Source organism: Cydia amplana, chromosome 7 (assembly GCF_948474715.1).
Source record: "Cydia amplana chromosome 7, ilCydAmpl1.1, whole genome shotgun sequence".
Taxonomy (NCBI): domain Eukaryota; kingdom Metazoa; phylum Arthropoda; class Insecta; order Lepidoptera; family Tortricidae; genus Cydia; species Cydia amplana.
The window spans coordinates 20,135,697-20,159,733 of record NC_086075.1 but is presented as its reverse complement, the minus strand read 5'-3'; the positions used below and the strand labels follow the sequence as shown (position 1 = coordinate 20,159,733).

Here is a 24,037-nt window from a genome sequence, read left to right as displayed (position 1 = left end):
TGAAGTCATCTGTAAAGCTCACAATACAGTGTCTCTGTCTGATTAGAACATTTAGAACAATGTGTATAATGTGTATGGTAATGAAATGAGCTGGCAGTTGGCAGATTGGTTGTTTATACGGTACGATTACGAGACGATTCTTTCGGTTTTGGGTACGTGTTTAATCCTTTTTTATGTTATTTGCTCAACTTTTAACAGTGTATTAATTATTATTATCACCACTTGACTACTCATTACAGTGAGGTTGTAATGTTCAAATTTATTAAATTAAATTGAATATAATAAGTAAAGTTATTACACTTGTACTTATGCCGTACTTACATAATTAATGAGGATTAAGTGAGGTTAAACCTGTTTAGTATATTTAAAGCAAGTGATAAGCAGAGATTAGAGAAAATAACTAAACAACAGGTGCTAAGCGCCAACTAACTGTATTCATAAATTTGTGTCTTAAAAATACGACAATACCTCACCTCGGCAGAATATAGGTACTAAAATATTTTATAATTTTATACGTTGTCGTAGTGTTTCTGTTGCTCGATTATACATATTTTGCATATAACAATGACCTAAGTACACGAATTGTAACTTTCTTCGTGTCGCATCGTGGTCGTGAACTCGTGACCTGTAAAACTGTAACTAAGTAACATGCGCTGTGCTAAATGGAAATAATGTTGAGGATAATTAAGTACGGATGCGAGTCTCGCGCGGGAGCGAGCGCTGATGGAAGAATAGGAATACTGCTGGGAAATCGTAAATATACGAGTAGGTATGTACTTATATGTGTCGTTTTCAAGCAAAAGATACCGCATTGTCGCTTGCCATAAGGAATGATCTGACAGGTTATTCTTATAAAGATACAAGCAAATATCGTCCTTATGTTACGCTCGTTTGCCTCCTATATCATTGCGCGTACAAAAATATCTGAACAAGGCGTAGAAATTATATAACTTTAGAACCCAGCTCTGACTTGCCCACTTAAAAGCTGTCCATAAACTCTTCTAAACAAGAAAAACATACCTACTTACATTTTTCTATAACCCATAGATACAACTCGAAGAGACAAAAATAGAACTAACTATCACAAAAATACTCCACGACTTGAGATATAAGTGGCGTCTTTAAATGATTACTTTACCACGCATATCTAGGGTTACCATGATAAAATGGAATAACCGGGCGGAAGTCCACACATTGGCCTGGTCCATCAGCATTTTCTTAAATGATAATTTGGTCTCTTTAATTAGACCTTCGTATCTCGAAGGTTTTTTTTTATATACTTTAACTTTATTAAACATTTTTTTTCGTATGGCTTTTTGTGTTACTCTAATTCAGAGATTTACACTTTTTAAGTACTGTACCGCTTCTATGGTTAAGGTGGTCAAATCTTCAACTTGCCCTTGGTATTTGGTTAGAGGACAGTCAAATACCGTGTGGTGTAGTGTACGGTCTGCTCGGTCTTACTCGTATTTGTTAAAAGAAAGTTACAAATGGGTATATTTTTGAACCTAAAATTGGTCTGAGGGCCGTTATTCCATTCGTGGTCTCTCTCTGGTTTATAAATACTACAGTATAGCCTTCTCTTTCCTCTGTCCAACACAAACCAACCTTAGCTAGCTTCTAATCGCTACTTAAGTTGAGGTCCCTAAAAAACCCTAACACTTTCCAAGTCCCCCGCATCCTGTCAAAGGACGGCCACCAACCCAAACCAGCCACCACCAACCCATGAGCAGCAGGAGCATTTAACGGAGCCACGCTGCCGTTTTGTAGCCTAAATAGTGTTTAAAGTTTACAAAATGCATTAAAATGTTATACGGTAAGGTATTTTGTAATATGGGCCTTGTTACCTGATGGAATAAAATAAATAAATAAGTAAAGGGCCTAAAATCCCGACATGTAAGGGGAAATCCTGGCTCATGGCAACTGTACGCGTATCTCGGTAACTCGCTCCCGACTGGTTCTTTACATGCTAAGTATACGTTTATTAGTGGTACAGATAATTGTAAAAACATGCTTGGTGATGTCGCCTTACCTGTAAGTACATTTTATTATATGTCATTAAAAAAAAATTGTCTTCAGGCGTATTCAGGCGCTTAAAATATATTTTTTCTACTCCCGTACTTTTATTTGTCATTTAAAAGGTCGTACACACACCTTTAAACCCCTATGTTATAGTTGTCAAGACAAGTCTTTAGTCTATTCTCCAAAAAAGTATTTGTGCATACACGCAGTATCTTTTTGGTACTTTTACGATACTTCGTGTAATCACCTCTTAAAAAATATTGTATGAAATACATTGTTGCCAACCTAATTTTAATTGTCATCTCTGACAGAGGAGTACTAACTAGTTGAAACAATAAAATTGCTTCAGAAGTCAGAAACGCGCATGTGACACCCGTAATATAGCAAGATCCACAGACTACGAACACCGCTTAGCGTTGCTTGTTAGTCTCCATTGGCTACTGTGGCCAAAATTGAGAAAAAACTGTCCAAAATTGTAATTTAACTAAGAGCAAGTACCAGGGCCTCATGAGTTACAAGAAGGTGTCGCTGACCAACCGGTCGTGGGGCGCGGGGCGCGGTGGCCGGGTCGCGTATCTTAGCTGTATACTTTTGGTTTGTTTACCTACTCCACTTGTTTAAAGTATTATTTTTGTTGAATGAAAAATATTTGTTAAAACAATTTTTTTTAAAGTAAGTGCTTGGTCGTAGAAAAAGTATTGTATGCAACGTTGTTTAACTGAGTCAAAAAATACTCGTGGCGTCTTTATTAACAATTTTCGGCTTCGCCTCAAATTGTTACTCACGCCACTCGCCTTTTTTGACTCCTCTTAAACAACGGTTGCATAAAATACTATAATAATGTCTACTGTGATAAAGTTCTTTAATAAAAACTATGTCTTTTAAGCTTTCACGTTTCACACCGAAAAATAAAAACACGTCATAAATTCACGCCTAAACAAAATCAACGATAGAAATTCCTTTTCGAAATAAGTCTACAGTGTGTCGAAATAAATTTATTATCTACATGTCATATGTAAACACAATTTACTACAATAACGAACACTAAAAACTCAATACACCTACAAGGCTATTTCCAACCGCTTACAAATGCAGCTCACGAACTGTATTTTTCTACACAAATTTATTACCAACAACTGCTAACATGAAGTCAAACAGACAACTACATTTTTCAACGGAATGTGTTACAAAAGCTAAGACAAACTATAGCTCTATAAACATTGCTCCATTAAGGAATCTCATTTATACCACACTTCCTTTACAATAAATTTATTCAATTTTGAACTTTATGTTCGTCGTTATAATAAACGTATAAACGCAGGAATGCGCTTAAAAAAGTTGCCACCAAAACAGAAAAAGCTAATCCTTATGCGTTGACGTATAAGGCTTATTCCACAAAAGGAAGCGTAGTCACCAAACCATTTGCAGCTAGCATCTGTAATTTGAACTTTATATGTATGAAGTTAAAGTTAAAAACAAGACAAGAGTATGTTGGTGATGTCGTGAGATATGCCCGCCCACGTGGTCGTGGGGTAGAAAGTGCAACGATTTGTTGTGACAGGATTGTGTTATGGCATATCTGGGACGCAAATCTTGAAAGAAGACTCGTAACTCGTAAGATACATAATTTTGTTGGACAACAGTGGATATGTATGTGTTACTTTTATACGAAATGTAACATTTATCATTTTGGCTCTGTGCACCGTTATATCGTACGTTTAAAAAGCTTCTTAAAAATAAAAAATCGTTAATCGCAATCTCGACTAATGGCCGAGAGATGGTGTTGCCGTGAAGAACATGTCAATGACAATCACAAGCCAGGGATACACTAGGCGACAAATTTAATGACCCACGACACGTGTCGGCAGCGATGTCGGGTAAGGTGGCGAGACGTGTCGCGGGATATTGCCAGATATGTCGAGCGAAGTCCAACAAAAAGAAAAAAGAGATACCTATTATACAATATGTCTCTATTTGTAGACTAATTAATTACAATGCAATAGATATTTTTTAGGTAATGCAAACTGCAGAGATTTATCACTCTTTGGAAAAGTTATCCAGGATGGCTGATACTTTTAACGCGTTGTTTCATCCGCTACTATTGATGCTGACTATATCTACTATATTATACAATACGAAAGCAACTATTATGAGCAATTCGTACATAATTTTCCCTACAAAATGTACCCGTAGTTATACTTTCTGAGTTGAGCATTATGTTTTGAATGAAACCGTAATTGCCGCATAGCATAATGCACTAGACTAGAGGGGTGATAAACATAGGAGTCCGTTGAACAGGCTGTGGCCTGGGATTAAGCGGACGCGATAGAGATTTAATACTCCTGTAGGTGTACTCCTGTTTTGAGTTTTACTAATAAAATCTCAAAAGTAAGCTACCTTACCATAAGTACTTCAACCAATCAGTACTCAGAAGTTGCTGCTGTGCTATGCTCATCATCTTTGTGACATTAATAATGCTATCACAGACTACAGATCTATGGTCCGTCCCTGTAGTTACTGGCACTTTGAGATGCACCATGGAAAAAATGAAGTTTGGCCACTTGAAGTGTTAATTTCATTAATTCATAATTCTCAAATTCAAGACAGGAGTTAACTTGGATTGTTTTTGGTAAGTCTGGTTAAGATTGCAATAAACTGTTGGACAGGAAAAATGCACCATCGGTAGTAGTAAAGATCCTTGGAGGAGGCGTCACTTAGAATGTAGAAGTCAACGAACTTCGGCTGATATGATAATAAATAATACATTATGTTATGATGCATTTTAATTTAAACTATTAAGATAAATTGACACAAGAAGCAGTCACTCGCTTTTAGTTCCGCTGCTGGTGTAGCTCCATCGCATTGCATTAAGGCAGCACTCAAACACGCTGTACCGAAACTACTCGATGCGACTTGAATCGCTGCGTTGAGTGCGTTTGCCATTTAGCAGCATTTTAATGCTCAAGTTGTAATTGTTCCGCAATTGTTTGATAAAACAGCGAAAAATGTAACAAAATAAAATGTAGGACGGGATGAAAGTCATCAATCACCATTTTATTTACGTCCCTGCTGGGCACAGCAGGGAATATAATATATGTAGGCTAGTGTGTGAACAACTTAAGCATCTATAGGTGACGTTCGTATCGTATGTCAACTGCAGCTGCAATACTGTTGTGATTTCGTTGTTGCCGCCTCTGTTTCCGTCAAATTCCTTGATAATATGAGATATGAGTTACATTCGCCGCCGTATTATTGCAGCTATTATGACTTTCATTCCGTTACTCATTTTACCAAAATCATGTACAGATACAGCGGGGATAACAACAACTCCGCAACAGCATGTAGCTGCAGTTGACGTCCAAATAGGTACCTATATATGTAAAATTGTTGATTTATTACTAGTGTGCTTTTACTGAATGTTTATTTGTTTGTCTGCAGGCAGAAGAACTGAACTCGCTGGTGGGAGATGCGTTCCGAATGGCGTTCGCGTCGCAGCTGCAGCCCTCCGCGCCGCTTTGGGTAAGATAACATAAGATAATATAAGATATCATATGATAATAAACAGAAGAACTGATCTTGCTGGTAGGAGATGCGTTCTGAATGGCGTTTGCGTCGCAGCTGCAGCCCTCCGCGCCGCTTTGGGTAAGATAACATAAGATAATATAAGATAATAAACAGAAGAACTGATCTTGCTGGTGGGAGATGCGTTCCGAATGGCGTTCGCGTCGCAGCTGTAGCCCTCCGCGCCGTTTTGGGTAAGATAACATAAGATAATATAAGATATCATAAGATAATAAACAGAAGAACTGATCTAGCTGGTGGGAGGTGCGTGCCGAATGGCGTTCGCGTCGCAGCTACAGTCCTCCGCGCTGCAGATACAGCCCTCCGCGCCGCTTTGGGTAAGATAACATAAGATAATATAAGATATCATAAGATATTAAACAGAAGAACTGATCTAGCTGGTGGGAGGTACGCGCCGAATGGCGTTCGCGTCGCAGCTGCAGCCCTCCGCGCTGCAGATACAGCCCTCCGCGCCGCTTTGGGTAAGATAACGTAAAATAACATAAGATAACATAATATAGCATAAGATAATAAACAGAAGAACTGACCTTACTGGTGGGAGGTGCGTGCCGAATGGCGTTCGCGTCGCAGGTAAAGCCCTCCGCGCCGCTTTGGCTAAGATAACATAAGATAACATAATATAGCATAAGATAATAAACAGAAGAACTGATCTTGCTGGTGGGAGGTGCATGCTGATTGGCGTTCGCGTCGCAGCTAAAGCCCTCTGCGCCGCTTTGGGTAAGATAACATAAGATAATATAAGATATCATAAGATAATAAACAGAAGAACTGAACTCGCTGGTGGGAGATGCGTTCCGAATGGCGTTCGCGTCGCAGCTGCAGCCCTTCGCGCCGCCTTGGGTAAGATAACATAAGATAATATAAGATATCATAAGATAATAAACAAAAGATCTGAACTCGCTGTTGGGAGATGCGTTCCGAATGGCGTCGCAGCTCCAGCCCTCCGCACTGCTTTGGGTAAGATAACATAACATAACATTATAAAACATTCAACGGCACCTTAGCCCAGTCGGTAGTGATTAGTGATCCTGCCTACGTTGGTTCTGGGTTTGTTAACAATTTGGATAACACATATATATTCCAAAATCCAAATATGTAATATGTAAATAAATGAATAAATAAATATTATAAAACAATTATACATAGATCAGCCTAATCCTATATAGTTGCATAGATTCGAAGCAGGGGCTTTGTAGGCAGGGTCACGACCGACGACCGACTAATAAATACGCTAGGATGCCGTCAAATATAAACCGTTTTATGTTTAAAATTAACCTAAATACCCAATCTTTTGTAGAAGGAAGCACTAGACGTTACTATTTAAACAACGACAATGCAATGTTAGCAAAGATTTAAGGGTGTTTTTTAGTAAAAGCGGCCTAAACGACACAACGTAATTTTTTTTTAATTAGAACCTTTTACCTGAAGCATAAATTCGTTTGTGGACGAAGGGTGTCGTACGAGGCGACTAAGTCCACAAACGAAGCAAGAAGGTATTTCGTTACAGGGGAGATGGTCGTCCTCTTAGCATTGGTTTGCAATCCATCTAGGAGAAGGATACTCCAAAATAAAACCCGGAATTGAGTTTCCGTAAGGCGCGAGTAGGGTCCAACCTGAAATAAGCGGCAGATTCCTGCAGCTGACCTGTCTCCACACGTATTGGCTCGCCTTTCCTGTGGGATAAGACAGTGAAGCCGAGAGGGTAATGCAGGTGCTGGGCATCCCTGCGTTTCCTTAATTTCGTCCCAGGCGGTGTAATAGGATATTTCTCCGGTTTTACACCAATAGCCGTTATTATTTTAATCGGTCCAAGAGTGTTATTCAAATCGTCTTGGAGTAGGCGAGGCGAACAGTTAAGGTATCGTTCGGATACAGACTACACCAACAACGACAGGCCCATACTATACAGACGGTTTTCACGTGATTATATGCGAAAGAAAATCTTCTCGATGATGGGCATGGGCAGGCTTAGTCTATAACTTGGGCTTTGTACAATTTAGAAAAGGGTTTTAGTTTACGCTGTATTGCGGCGTGATATTACTGCCGACTGTATTGCTGCTTAAAATGTCAAAATCCATGTCGATGCCCATATTTTAGGCATCATTGCAGTCGACCGTAATATAATATTATATTATTATTTACATTTATTAGATCAAATTAAAGATTCATACAGTAATCATTACTGAGTAATGCAATCGGCTACTTAACTTCAGCAGCGCGACATTCCATCTACCTACTGCATTGCTGCCGCAAATGTCAAAATCGATGTTGCTAACCGATGTTTCACATTTGCGGCAACAATGCACAGTCGACATTAATGTCGCGTTGCGGTAATAATGCTGATACAGGTACAGTCTGAATCCAAACGGTACCTTTATTTGCTCCTGTATCGTAATAATATGTTGTTGTTCCGCTATTAAGGCACGATTAGGTAATGGTAGGTTGGGAAGTGTGAGGTTTAGTTGTAATTTATTGAGGGATAATTTTATGGTTAACGAACTTAGAATGGTTGTACATGCAAATGTCGCGAAAACCAGCGAGCCTACCATGAAAATTGAAAAAAAAAAAAAAAAACATTATTATCATGTTGTTTCATACTTTCTTAAAAGTAGGATTAAAATAATAATAATAATAATAATAATGAGACTCTCGCTAGGTGGTTGGATCAAGGGTCAGATGCAGAAGGCGGTGATCTTGGACACGGCGCGGATAGTCCGCCGGTTCCTCTCTCTGCAGCCCTGACCACCGGCTGCTTGGGCCTTGCCCCGCTGCTGGCGGCACCCTAGGTTAGGTTTTTTATAATATGTTTATAAGTATTTTGTATTGTTTTTGTAAGTGTTTTTGTATTTTATTTTTATATCCATATTATAAAATAACCTAACTTAAGACCAAAAATAAATAAAGAGAATAATAATAAAATCATTTATTTCAGGCAAAGCCCATAAAAGTGTTAGTGTATATTTACAATTAAAGCATAACTTAAGACTATTGTTAATAAATAATACAGAGTCACAAAACACAGACAAACCGGATGAGCACACATTAACTAATACTGTCAATAAAATATTAAAACTACAATGGTACAATAAAATTCAGAAATAGGTAAAAAATAAAATTACATAATTACATAATTAAAGGGATTAGTGCGTGTGTTTAGAGGCATTTTCCATCAGATCATTTAGTTTCATTTCATTTATTTATTCTAGTATCTGCTAATACTTTGCGTTGGTGGTCTATGATTCAACAATACGTAACAGTACATTTCTTTTACATTTTTTTGTACTTACTTAAGGTTTATAATTTGAAATTATTAGTTAACAAGGTCGAATGAACGGTCCCACAACTAAGCTGTAATCTAAACAATAATAAACACACTCCAACAATAACTCATCTTACTTTGATTTACGGCCCCACATCGGCAGCCAATGATCTAAATCACTTACGGCGTGTTGATTAATACCCTAGCGCCACCATTAAGTTAAATACTCGTCGTTTTGACCAAAATATGGGGCAATTTGGATTCGAATCAACTGTTATAGGCGGTAGTTTGAACATTTGAATTCTTAAAAGTGATAACTTTAAAAGATAAAGTGCAGCAAAGGCACTTTATGCAAATCAAAACGCTCAACGTCCGTGCACTTTTTGATTGCAGTAATTTCTTTCGAATTCATAAAAAAACTCCAAATACCTACAAGTACGTATCTGTATCTGTGTTAAACTTGTTTTTTGAATATTTAATATTGTTTCATCTTGTTCAATAGTTTTGCTACACTTTTAAAACGACTTTTCAGAGTATTGTTTTTTAGTGTCAAACTATCAGACAATATAGCGAATATTACGAATGAATAACCCATTACGAGTGATTTGTTACACATAATGTATTGGTTAATTCGTAAGAAACAGCATGAGACCTACAATAATGGAGACATTTCTAGCACCGCCTACTCTGTAACAGAATGGCCCATTCTGGTCAAACTACATTATTGTATAATTTACACATTTTGAGGGTCGGACAAAAAAAAACTCTTTCAAACTCATTGATAAATCCAATCTTCGAAGGTCACTCTAAGTCCTAAAAAACAACCCAACAATCTACTTAAAATTTACTCACAAACGCAAGGGTCGGTCGTAGAACGCTCAAAACAAAATGGTTATAAAGTTTTATTGGAGTTAGAAACAGTTTTCCTTATCGCTGACAAAGGGACGTAAATTCGGTTCGTTATTGTGAGCAATGGGACCCCGCCCTAATTACTCAGTTCAACTGTTTTTAAAATCGGTTACGGGACTTATTGTTTGGAAATGTCAAATGAGCTTTTATTTTTTTGTAAGCGCGATGTTACTTGAATGAGTTTTACGAGAGTCGGACTTAATGTATGATAAAAATTGGTAATACATATTTACTTGTATGTAAGCTAACGAAGAATTAATAATAACGTGGTAAAAATATATTTTCTTGGCCAAAACGTGCAGGTGACATTTGTAGGTAAATAAAATAATATTAGCATATATGCCACTTTCTTTATGATGAACGAGATAAAACGAGCAGCCAAGACGCCTGTTGGTAAGCTAATTACCGTTGCCCATGGATACCTGCAACACCAGAGGGGTTGCAAGTGCATTTCCGGCCTTTAAGATGGGTGTACGCTCTTTTCTTAAAGGTTTACAGTTCGTTTCACAGTTTAGTTGTGCGGAGGAAGGAAGATACTTAATATTTAACTAAATTTAATAAGGATCGCATTCCTGCCAATACACGCACCCACAGTAAGCCAAAAGCTTGAAAAACACCGCGCTGTAACATAAGTACCATCGTACACATCTATGACCAGTTATAAACCTTAATACAAACGTATAAGGTCCACCGGTGATCAGTTAAGAGTTGCTTAGTATACCAGTTGTAATAGGAATTCCGTCCAACCTCACTTTCGCTTAAAACGGAACGCGTATATTGAACCCTGTGAGTGCGATAGAGATAGTTGCCGGGTACTGTCGTGCGAAGAGGCAATAACGCATAACTTAGGGTCCGGATTTAATTACGTCTGAAGGTTGAAAGTGTCTGGTTCCGTGAACGCGAGAGGTAAGCGAATGTGGAGCACTTTGTATTGATGTCGTAGTCAGATCGTATAATCCGCCGTATTACATTACGGCTAGCCGTTTTACAAAACAGGGGCGTTTTGAAATGCGGCGGTTCGACGATTAGCCGGATTGTCATTGCGATACGTTCTTCAATAAGGCGGCCTACGTTTAGCCGCATCGTATCTAGGTACTATTTAGATTGTAGAGTGACCAGTTCTTTCGGTCGTCTACGTAACCGGAGTTTGACAATGTTTGCAATTTAATTTATTTTTACCATGGTCCCACCGCAGTGACATGTGTTTCTTTTCCAAAACATTTCCTTCACAACTTAAATAGACGGAGCCCCGCAAGCGGGGCTCCTATTTCTGGGCGGTTTGCCCTTCGGGCATCTGAAGCTACCTAACGAACCTAACCTACTTACTATTTACCCACCTACGCTTTTTTCCCCAAAGTGTAATGTTTTCACGGACGTCTCACTAAATCAATAGGTAGGTAGGTTAGGTTCGTTAGGTAGCTTCAGATGCCCGAAGGGCAAACCGCTCAGAAATAGGAGCCCCGCGAAGCGGGGCTCCGTCTAGTTAAGTTGCGAAGGAAATGTTTTTTAAAAAGAAACAGTCCGACGAACTCCAGATTTGATGGACAACCCAGAGTTTGTTGTTGTTATGTCAGGCAGCGCCACGAGTGTTAAAAATGGGAACTAAAAACTGTCAAAGCGGCGGCTAATGACTCGCTGTATTACATTACGGCTAGCCGTGTTGAAGAACGTATGGCGCCGAATACATTCCGGCGGATTTTCATTCAGCCGCATTCAATCCGGCTAATCGTCGAACCGCCGCATTTCAAAACGCCCCTGTTTTGTAAAACGGCTAGCCGTAATGTAATACGGCGGATTATACAATCCGACTGCGACATTGACATAGACTTTTATTGCAACTGAGATGGACCAGAAATTGACTCTCTACAATCTCTCTCTTTCAAGCTATGTATGTATATGTCGCATGGTGGAGGGGTCAGCTTTTAGAATTTTTCTCCTCCACTTCGCCCTATCCGCCATTTCATATATTTTAGCACAAAGTATGTCTTTCCCCCTAATTGTTATTATTATATTGACTCCACCATAAATATTAAAAATCATTGTGGAATGCGTGGAATTCAGATTTGTAATGTTCTATTTTGACTTCAAACTGAATTGTTTGAACAATACTTACAACAATTTAATTATGCTTAATGAAAAGTAAACAAACAATAATTATCTGAACAAACAATTACAGTTATTGACTGTATGTTTGTCAATTATTTGTCGGGTACGTAATCTTTCTTTTACTATTGATATAACTTCGTTGAAGTTCAACTACAAACAATTAGGAATATAAATTTTTCGCTACTTAATTATTATTTATTATTGATAAAGTAAATAAACGCTTCTTTGTCCCAATTTGTGTAGAACCAATATTAAAGCTACGACGGTGCCTCGACGATCATAACGCTTAATTAAATACGCAATAACGTGCAATATTAAATTAATAGGTATCTAGCTCCGATAAAATAAAATAAATATTCATTATTAAACTAGCAAAATACGCTTCTAAAGTTTTGTTTATTATATGTAATGTTAATGTGAAAGTTTACCTTCATTACGAAAACGTTCACATATTCTCACGTAACCGTCTCACGTGGGGTAATGTCACTGTAAATCATAAATAATGGAACCGTTTACGTAAGTGAGGTCGGACCTCGGTAATGGAGGTACAAGGGTGACACGATGGTTATGGTTACAGTAAGGTGACATGTTACAGGTCTACAGGGTTCAGGGGTTAACATATCGGTGTCGATGGATCGTCATTAATTCATGGAAATAGATATCTGAGTTAGTTTATTTCATAGCTATTAGCAAATGTAATTTTATAGCCTAGATTGTAAATTGTACATCCTCCAACTTTACTAAGGTGACTAGAAAACCGATTGTTCCTGGCCTGCGTGACCTGACTTTACTTATTCACTGAAATTCAACTTTATAAAAAAAGTGTGTTAAAGCCGTAAAGTTGTGTTTGCGTTGTAAACTGGTATTATTTACGAGCCACGTGGAAGGACGTTTCGTGTGGAATGCGTATAAAACCGCCAAAAACTGAGCATTTGTTCTAATTCTCAATTAACTTACATGCGTAGGTACCTACATTCTTAAGCTTTCTAGGTTTACGCCCGAATTAATGTGGTGTACATTTATATACCTATTATGATCTGTAAATCAAGTCAGTTTAGTTTTGTTTGAAACCGGTTTTGTAGTTCAACTTTGACCGCCTACTATATTTAACCTTACTAGCGCATCCCTCAAAAAGAGGCTTAAAGCATTTACACACGTGGACAATAAGTCTGAAGGTCGCAGCGCCGCGTGTGAAGCGGCACTTAGGTTGAAGTTCGACGCCGACGATAAACGGCGTTTTGGGGCCGGTGGTGTAAGGGAGAAGCGAAGAGCGATAATTATGGTCATAAACCACCCTAATACAAACCTAAAGCAGACTTGAGGTTATAGTGCGGCATTTAAAGTTCGTCGACGACCATAAACGGCGTTCTGGGGCCGGCGGCGTGAGGCTGCTTTTCCACTATGGAACTTGCTATGTAAACAAACGGCCATATTAAAATTGTCTCTGAATGTCAATTTACTGGTGACTTTTGTTTACATAGTTAGCAAGTTCCATAGAATGACACTTTACCTTAGTAAGAGGTGTTCACATATAGGACGGTAGGTACGATTAGTCGATTACCTACTGTCGTACATAGTGGGAACGCGGCCTGAGGGAGATCAAGAGAGCGAATAAATGACCTTAAGAAACAGCCAGAGTTGATGGATTCTAAGTCAGTAGGTATTAAGTATGACACGCTAGAACGGTCCGGGTCCGGGTAGAGACATCCGATATTCATTTTCTTTAGAAATCATCACGTGATCACCGAGGTTTGGAAGTGGGTGTCTATCGTGTCTATAGAAAATGAAGTGCGTTAAATTTAAGGGCCATTACAGACGGACTGCAACCCAACTGCAATTTATATGGGAACTGCTGGCTGTACCGGCCTTAAAAAGCTGTCATAAGTAGTCATGTTTAATAAATATAATATTAATCATTTGAACTCGCACCATACCCCAAATTTCGCGCACCCTCCAGCAAAATAGAATCACAGTCTGATAGAAAACGTGCAGATTGCGACGGGCCCTCGGGGCCGATTGGGGCCCATCGGGGCCTATCGGGCCACAGTAGCCTAGCGTAATGGAGATTGCTCGATTGAAACTCTTGGAAATATTTACCGAATGACGAGACGGCCTTGCCTTTGGCAAGTAGAATATATTGTTGTAAATGTAAACACATATATTGTTTTGGGCTCAAGAAAAACTGTTTACGTATGGTAAATACTCGTAAAATAATAATGAAAAGTTCTAAGTATTTTTTTTTACAAAACTCAGCAGTTCTGATATTTAAATTGAAATTGAAATCATTTATTTCAGGAATAGAACCCATAGTGTTAGTACAAAATATACAATTTAACTACCTATGTATATCTATGTTAGTGTACAATATGGAAAAGAATAAATACCTAAAACTACTTAATACTATTTATTTTGATATTACGCCTTTTTTTTTGTAATTTCAAAATCTTGAATTCTCAAATCTTATACAATGTATACAATATATATTACGAGTACAATGCCACTTTGTTAATAAAACTCTAGGTTTTGAGTCAAACTTATATGTTCACGCTTATATTGATTTCAAATCGGCATGCGTAAGTACAAAGTTCAGAAAACCCATTCAAAGGTCGCCTCAAAATATTAGAAACTCGATCTAAGTGTAGATGATATAAATAACAGATACGAATCTGGCGTGACGCGCCCGCCGCGCCGTTACTGCCGCGCCGCACGCGACTGCCATTGTTTTCTATGCTAGAGTTTTATCGCACTTTTTCGCTATATACTGCTTATTTTAAGACCTCGTCTGTGGGATATTTCTTAGTCTGTAATAGTCGTAATTCTTCTTTAACATTGAAATATGAAGTAGACGCTGCAATATTTTACTTGTAACAGGAGCATTATTTAGTACCGTAACATTTGACCAGACCAGAAACATTGAATAGGTATTTGAACGAACTTTTAATATCCTGTCCTGTGATGATTTTAATATTACCTAATTAAAACTGCGCAAAAAGAAATCTTCGAACCCTTTTCAGCAAGCGGGTCGATTTTTTCCCTATTCACCGTGTGCTCTAAAAAACTTCCTTTCAGTTACAAAAACGTATGGGGGTTTTGTAACTCAACAAAAAATTACATAGTTAACTACGAGTACCAACATTTTTTTCTGGACAAATTGTTATGTATTTCGTTTATTTATAGAAGAAGCTTTTCGAACCAGCCAAAAATTACGACAAATAATACGCCAACAAAATAAAGATTGGCAAAGAATGACATTAAACTGTCTACTTATCTCGTTGCAGTAAGGTCTGCGAATGGTAAATTGTGTGAACGATGGTACCTAAACACTTCTTAGCAATAACAATAACAGTAATTCTGTGGGCGTGGTTAAGAACTGCAAGGCATCGTGACAGAAAAAAAAACTGCAAGCAATAGTGATCAGCAAAAAAAAACTCATTTAGTGAAGTGAAGCGTGATTAATGCGTTTTTCTAAAAAAAGTAATAACTTATCCAACCCAAAAATATAATTAAGTGACGTTTTTATATTTGCCCAGAGTGCTTTTAAGTACATTATTTTTGTTTGTTACTAGATCTAATGAATGAAGCATTGTATCTAATTTTAAGGACAATAAGTAAGTATGTATTCAAATAGAATAGATTATGTAGGTATACTTCGCGAGTTGAAAATTTAGGCCAAACTTTTCAAAAGTAATAGGTAACTAAATAATATAACTTCCAATTGTTGTTATAACCCTTATCTACTATACCAAGGATTAAAACGCCTTATTTTTCATTATTATGTTGTTTAAACCAAATTCAATCAATGAGGAAATAATAAATAATTATATCTGAAGTCAGCTGAAGTGCAGAAATTATCAAATGGTTTTAGCTGACGCTTAATGGTACCGTTCGGATTCAGTCGACTGCATTTTTTCTGCACGAATTTTTGACATTTGCTGCAGCAATGCAGTCGGCAGTAATTTTGCGCTGCGATACTGTTGCGGTAATGCTGGTGCAGTCTGCAAACGGTACCATTATTGTGCAAAACAATATTGTAAGACTGTAAGTACAGCAACGACACAGCAGCGACAGGTGTTACAGAGACAAACTATGAGCTAAGGGAGTTCCCGGCGCAGAGAAATTATCCCATCTTCTGTGCATTTTCTACATTGTCACGGCGCGGCGGTGCCAGGGGAAATTAGAAAACGTTTAAACTCCTTTATTTTACTGTTGCGTTTCCTTTTCAGTTCACTAACGAAATTTGCCTTTGATTTAGAAATGCCCAATGGAAAGTACCTAAATATTACCTACTGCATAAGTTTTTGTATTATTTCGAAGTTACTTAAATATTTATAATAGTTTTTATATTTTATTATGAAAGGGTGCACTTTCTTAATGCCGTGAGAAGTGAATTTTTTCCACAATAATCATTTGTTAACATCAGTGCGCATTGTTCAACTTGCATCTTTTTTAAGCGCATGCCTCAAACTAACGTAAAAAGCAAAACAGTCCGGCGAATTTAATTGTCATTTAGATCTCAAAATTGATATTAGATACCAAAACACGTAGGTAAAGTTATTAAACGGCGTACCGAAGTAAACAAAGGCAATAACTGAGCGTAATTATTCCTCCATTTAACGAGCCTGTAAAAGCTGTTATTGTGATTTAGATGGACATTAATAAGCTGGGTCATAAAATGAGCGCCGGGAAACGGTAGCTTTCTGGCTTGTCGGCTTGGTTGCACGTTTAGAAATAATAAAATCTGCAAAGGCATGTTACATGAAGGTTCGTAGTAATTTGTAAAAGAAGCAGCTAGAAGCCTCTTCCTAAACAAAGGAGTTTAAAAAGACTGCCGCTTGGCATTACAACAATCATTACAAACTGTTATGAAACATGGCCCAATCTTTCAATATTTTTTTAAACCAACTTTAAACCTAACAACAAGCAGTAGGTACGAACCAAATAATGTCACCAGAGCATTCTAATTAGATTAGATCAATACGCCACGTTTTTCCTTTTCCACATTATTATGCCTTACTTAGGAAACATCAAGTCATCAACATAATCATCAAATATGGCCTCTTCTGACTGAAACAGGCTAATAGGCTACAGTAACCGCATGCTTCAGGCGCATCTTTCGTTTTGTATTCTAAGAAACTAATTTGTGATATACAATATAATTAGAACACAGACAAAGTGGACTGAAGAATACACTGTTAGCATGAATGCTCCTAAACTCAATATATTAACCTATTTCTAAACTCAATGGGCGATCTGTCACAACAAGAATGTTGACAGGACAATAAAATCGAGTTTAACATTCCATTTCCTCCGGGAATGTTGGGACGATGTAATTTTATTGTTTCGTTTAATTTTAGTGTGAGGACCGGAAGTGGCATGTTTCTCGTCTCGCGGCGGAAACAGATGTACGTGATGCTCAGTTTGAGTAGTATTCCGGTGCTAGCTGTTTGGGCTAAGTAGGCATAAAATTTAGAGTAGGAAAAGTTATAAAAATAAATTAATATTGGTGCGAGTAGGTTTTTAATAGATCCATATATCATACAGATTGAAAAAGAAAGTCTCGCTCTCTTTTCTCAGTCAGTGTCTACTACGTTTAAATCCTTAGCCTCTGCGTCAGAGCTCAGAGTCCAATTTGCGACTTCTCCTCTACTCAATGTTCAGTATCCTCTTTTATCAGATGATCTATACATATAATAAAGCTGAAGAGGGTCGAAAGTCTGTACATGGAAGATATTCGAAAAAAAGTTGGTTGGGGATACTTAGAATCGATAACAGAACACGTTCCAACAGTTTTTAGAATTTTTGTCTGTTTGTCTGTTTATCTGTTTATCTGTTTATCTGTTTATCTGTTTGTCTGTTTATTTGACCGCGCATCACGTGAAAACGGCTGAACGGATTTTGATGCAAACTTTACTAATCTGTCAAGAAACTCTCTGGCCCTATTTTAGGCTAGAAAAATTCAACCCCTAAAAGGGGGGGTGGCCACTACACTCAATTAAGTTATGTTTGCACCTGAATCTTATGGCGCTAACTTAAGAAAGTGGTGCACACTTTTTTTTTGTGAATGTACTTTGTAAAAAAAACAACATTTTTCTTAGTCAATGTCAAACGTCTTTGCAAATACATATTAAATCACATTTATAGACGGGTCTATCGCGGGTTTATTGACAATAATTAACATTATGTGAAGTGGGTGGTTTGAAAATATGATGTCTACCCCAAACTTTTTCATACACTTTTCGTCGGGTAGTTGCACAAATCTCTGTTTTGACATTTTGTTGGGACATCAGTTAGCCGCGACCATGACCAGTGAAACCTGTGTCGAAACGTCGGTAAATAAAGGTAATAAAATAAATTTCGAGATAGGCCCGTCTATAAATGTGAGTTAATATGTGTTCGAAACGCGAAAGTTTTTAAATAGGTATTAAGTAATTGTAAATGTCGAACAATTTGGGACTTGCATTTTAAACGCGTTACCATACCTATCCGAAAAAAACGAATTTTTCGCGAAATTCTCGCAACGTATTGAGGTTACAAGGTAGCACGGTCTCAGGAATCTGAGGAAGAATCGGAGACGTTCACGCAGTGCGAAGAACGGTTGACCGCTCAGCGGATTCGCACGACAGACGCGCTCGACGGTAAGTACTGCGGTGCATCAGCGGGTACTGGAGAGCCCAGCACAAACATTAACCTACATTAATACTATTGTTCTGTGTTTAAGCACTGACAGCCGGGACGCTTCGGGCCTTCCTCCCTACGCGGAGCTCGGCCTTCGGCCTTCGCACTTAGACAGTTATACTATTGTTCTGTGATTAAGCACTGACATCCAGGACGCTTCGGGCCTTCGGCCCTACGCGGAGCTTGGCCTTCGGCTTTCGCATTAGATATCCACACCAAAATTCAACCATTGCGGCGGTGTCCCTGACATAGCCTCTCTCAAAAAATTCGCGCTCGCTACGCTCGCGTTTTTAACTTTTAAGGTTAAGCCTACTTTGATAAAGGTGGCATTCTGGGCACCCTACCGAGCGACTACTACTACGACGGACACTTCGGGCCTTCGGCTCTAAGCGGAGCTCGGCCTTCGGCTTTCGCATTTAGACACTGATACCATTGTTCTGTGATTAAGCACTGACATCCTGGACGCTTCGGGCCTTCGGCCCTACATGGAGCTCGGCCTTCGGCTTTCGCATTAGATATCCACACCAAAATTTCACGTAAACCACTGCGACTATGTCCCTGACATAGCCTCTCTAATTTTTTTTCTATCAAAAAAAATTCGCGCTCGCTACGCTCGCGTTTTTAATACAATTTTAAAGGTTAGGCCTAATCTGATAAAGATGGCATTCTGGGCACCCTACCGAGCGACTACTACTACGTCTTAAGCACTGATATCCTGGACGCTTCGGGCCTTTGGCCCTACGCGGAGCTCGGCCTTCGGCTTTCGCATTAGATATCCACACCAAAATTTCACGTAAACCACTGCGGCTATGTCCCTGACATAGCCTCTCTAATTTTTTTTCTATCAAAAAAAATTCGCGCTCGCTACGCTCGCGTTTTTAATACGATTTTAAAGGTTAAGCCTAATTTGATAAAGGTGGCATTCTGGGCACCCTATCGAGCGACTACTACTACGACTTAAACACTTACATCCTGGACGCTTCGGGCCTTTGGCCCTACGCGGAGCTCGGCCTTCGGCCTTCGCATTTAGACACTGATACTATTGTTCTGTGCTTAAGTACTGACAGCCTGGACGCTTCGGGCCTTCGGCCCTACATGGAGCTTGGCCTTTGGCTTTCGCATTAGATATCCACACCAACGTTTCACGTAAACCATTGCGGCTGTGTCCCTGACAACATTACTCCCATCTCTCAATTTTTTTTCTATCCAAAAAAATTCGCGCTCGCTGCGCTCGCGTTTTTAATACGATTTTAAGGGTTAAACCCTACTTTAATAAAGATGGCATTCTGGGCACCCTACCAAGCGACTACGACTTAGGCCAATTTATAATTAAACATTTTTTTACACTGTTAAAAGTAATCCCCGGTACATACATATATGTAGATATTTAGTTGTGCATACATAAACATAACTGTAAATAAAGTGTAAATACTCGGCCTCAAGTTTTTGATATTTATAATATTCTCCTTTCCTGTAATCTTACTTCTAACTAATATAATATTAGACCTAAATTCGAAAGTTTGTTAGGAAGTATGGATTTCTATGTGTATAAATCTTAATTTTTCATGCTCAGAATGATTTGACTGGAGGACAGAATTGGATGATATTTGCTATGGACATGTTTTGGATAGGTACACTCAAGAACGTAAAAATACAAAAGTAGTACTGTATTGTCCGTTATACACCTTTTTTTTTTTTTTTAAGAGGGGAAATGCTTTAAGCATACCACCCGGCGCGGGGACGGGCCGGGATGGTTATGTGGGACTCCCTGTTGTGAGCTAATGAGACCCCAGGTTTACCCACTAAAACCCCTCTGTTGCCGCCTCGCTGCTATAAGGCGAGGTCCCAGGAACGCCGAAGTACTCTTCCGCAACCTCGCCAGCGGCCGTCCGGACTCGGACCCGACTCTTGGGGAAATCACCCCTTCACCTCATTGGGCGCGTTGGCTACACATCGCGCCCGCCCACGCAGGGGTCCGTTATACACCTACTATAACTCTGTGTCGTTTAAATCACGTCTAATATTGGAATAAGGGCGAAAAAAACTATTGGTTTTGGAGTGTAGTTTTGTTTAGTGGTAAGTACCTACCTAATTGTAAAATATTTTATCTGGACTTCAGTCCGCTAATCGTATCCATCTGTCAACTTTACTTCAAGTTCCGCCTCCAGGGGAGAGAAAGAGAAATTAGGGATGAATTAGCTTACTGACACAGACCGAATTCCACGCGGGCGGAGCCGCGGGCACAGCTAGTCTAAAATAATCTAAAATAAATTCAAAATAATAACTGGCTATGTTTTTGTCTCCAGAGCGCGGAGCTGAGTGGCGGCGAGTGCGTGCGTGCACCTGACTCGCTGCCCGGCCTCACACACCACTACCCGCGCTCCAGAGACAGGTCCGAACCTAAACATAATTCGCAAACCTTCTCGCTAAACCTTTGCCCAGGATTGGAACACTTTATAACCGAACAAAGTCCTTTTATGTCTTGGCGGTAAGAAATCATTACTATACCTGATTAGCGACGTTCATCTGCGCCAATCAGAAGACATACTGTATTCCTGATTCCGCACCGGCTAGTCAGGGGAGGACCTAAGAATTCGTAAACCTTTTTCATTCCTTATCCATTTGATGAGTTGACGAGCCAATTTCTTCCACATTCCCTAATATTCCTGGTTAACCGCTGCTTAGCCAAAACTTAGCAATGAATAAGTAAAGTAAACTTAAGAAGAATCTGTACCTTATTAAGTTCCTAGTTATCTTCACGCCATAAAAATCTCACTCTTGTAGTAGTTGCAGAAAAGGCAAAATAACATATAAAATTAGTCAAAATAATTTTATACGTTGGCAGATGCGTATTGACTCCTTAGAGTTTGGTGAGGCGATATTATATTTGAAAGCTATGTAATTTATTTGGAAACTTGCATTTGCTATACGATTGCAACAAATTAAATATAATTCTTCAATCAGAAGTTAACAATCGACTAAAATGAATATACATACTTATAGTTAAGTAAATGTAACCCTTCCGGCGAAGTTATAAGTAATACAGTGTGTAAGTCCAATACGGGCAATAAATTAAACCAGATATAAGAATTTACCCGTCTAATCAGTAATTAAGAAGTTTTTTAAAGTTACACTTAATATGACTCCGTAATGAATTTTTTTCACATGTACCAAGCAGCAATGTACTGCAAACATTAAGAAACAGAAGATGACATGACATTACGAGATACGAGCTTTTTATTGTAACTGCTAACAAACGTTGACAGTTACTTTAAAAAGCTCGTATCCCGTAACGTGTGGTGTATTACATTGCGGGCCGAATTATTTTGTATGGTTAAAATTTTCATTGCATTTCTAAGTAAAATGTATCTCAATATACTTTTTAGGTCCTATGCTAACCACCGTTTAAATATTCGCCCGTATTGGATTTACACACTGTATATGTAATACTTGAAGGGCTTAAAATGAATAATGAAACGTTGGATAAATAAATCGAATCCAAAAAATATGAAAGGTACACGATGATAGTCAACGCTATCATAAAGATGTTTCGTTTTAGTGAAATTTTAAAATATTTTTAAATTTTTAATTATCATTTCCAGATCACCTTCGAAATGCGGCATAATGGGCATGCAGCACGAGGCCAGCCCCACCAGCTCGGAGGAGTCCAACTCCCCCACGGAGATCAACTGCTACCGCCGGCTGGGGGAGCGCGCGCCGCTCATGAAGAGACTCATGGGGCTGAGCGGAGCGCTGCTGCAGCCTTCGGATGATGACTCCACGCCACTGGTCGCTGACACTCCAACCACGTAAGTCTCATGTCATCAGGTTACTGTTCATAGCATGTTTCGTGGAAGTTTTATTTAACAGTGTGCTCGCTAAGTCTAAGGAATTATGAGCCGAGGAATTGGGGAGGGCTTGGAGTCAAGCGGGGCTACCTTACGATTCCTTGGACTTTGTGTAAGAACTATAAATGGGATGGAATTATAAATAATATTAGTAACAAAACTTGACGACTTTTTAAGAATACGATAGAAAGCCATGGGTGATGGGACTCTCCCTTTACTTGGATATTTTAATTGACAATCGTTGCTTTTGAGTGATAATAAAAAAGAATTAAAAAATTAAAAATAAACAAAAATAAAACCAAAATAAAATAACTTAATATAATATCTTTTTTTAAAAAAAAAGGGAACCGCCTTCAAAAAACCAACGCACTGAAAAGTACAAAATAATTTTTATATGGCACCCCTTTACGTGTCCAGTCCCTATCCCGTCGTAAAGCAAATTTTTGCCAAAAAGTAATTAATACCTAATAATAAGAAAATTAATAATCATCCGGGTAATTACTTAGTTTTTGAAGTCGGTGCCAAACCAAAATTTTTGAGAACCGATATTTTAGACAACGAAGAATGCTGCACTTACTTGCATTATAAAGACATACTTAGTTTACTCATTAATTTAGTTTTTGTAGGTACTACGTACTCGTATTTTTTTTCTGATTGGTAGTAAAGAATGTTTTTGTTGGTTTGGCACCGCCTTCAAAAACTAAGTAATTACCCGGATGATTATCATTTTTCTTATTATTAGGTATTAATTACTTTTTGGCAAAAATTTGCTTTACGACGGGATAGGGACTGGACACGTAAAGGGGTGCCATATAAAAATTATTTTGTACTTTTCAGTGCGTTGGTTTTTTGAAGGCGGTTCCCTTTTTTTTTTAAAAAAGATATTATATTAAGTTATTTTATTTTGGTTTTATTTTTGTTTATTTTTAATTTTTTAATTCTTTTTTATTTATTTTATTTTATTTTTTACTTTTTAGTGATAGGTAGGTACTTCATTTATTTTAGGTTTTGGGCTAAAATATGTTTGTTAGGCTCTCCATTTAATATTGGGCTAGTAACTACCTACTAATGTTGGTGATGGCCTAACTCGACGATAATCGCGACACAACATAATATGACGTTTTGGTGCTAAACGATTTGTATGTATATTCCTCCCACTCCCATTCCCAGTCCCAGTCCGAGTCCGCCTCCCACTCCCACTATTTTATCTAAATCGGTTTCAGCAACTTACATTTGTTGGTAGGTATACGGATAGCATGGCCACCTACGGGGTCCAATTGGTTTTTCAAACCATCCATGTACTGTACACTAAAACCTTCTGCAGAATGTAACACTTTTCTGAAAACCGCATCAAAATCGGTTCAGCCAAACGCAAGATAATCACGAACAAACATACATACATACATACATACGGGTCAAACTGAGAACGTCCTTTTTTTAAAGGCAGTTAGAAAAAAGTTTATCGACCCACCTAGTGGAACTCTGCAACATAGGCACACGACGACAAGTCGGTTAACCAAAACAAAGTGTGCCTATGATGCACCAAACCTGAGTTCCACTAGGTACAGCAAGGGTTCAGCGTCAGCTTTATCTTGGGTACTGCTCTCCCAAGTGCTCATCAAGATGTGACGGATGA

At 38.4% G+C, this 24,037-nt stretch overlaps 1 protein-coding gene and 1 long non-coding RNA gene across 3 annotated transcripts in view; one reads left to right on the top strand and one right to left on the bottom strand.

Moving 5' to 3' along the window:
- The window catches only part of LOC134649685 (uncharacterized), a 208,930-nt gene that overhangs the window by 91,248 nt on the left and 93,645 nt on the right, over nt 1–24,037 (bottom strand). The window lies entirely within an intron of this gene.
- The window catches only part of LOC134649576 (EGFR adapter protein-like), a 109,054-nt gene that overhangs the window by 81,487 nt on the left and 3,530 nt on the right, over nt 1–24,037 (top strand). For both annotated transcript variants that reach the window (XM_063504382.1, XM_063504381.1), the window contains exons 5-7: nt 5,461–5,541; nt 20,860–20,945; nt 22,156–22,362. In XM_063504382.1, the coding sequence (XP_063360452.1) occupies nt 5,461–5,541; nt 20,860–20,945; nt 22,156–22,362 (374 nt within the window). The remainder of the gene's footprint in view (nt 1–5,460; nt 5,542–20,859; nt 20,946–22,155; nt 22,363–24,037) is intronic.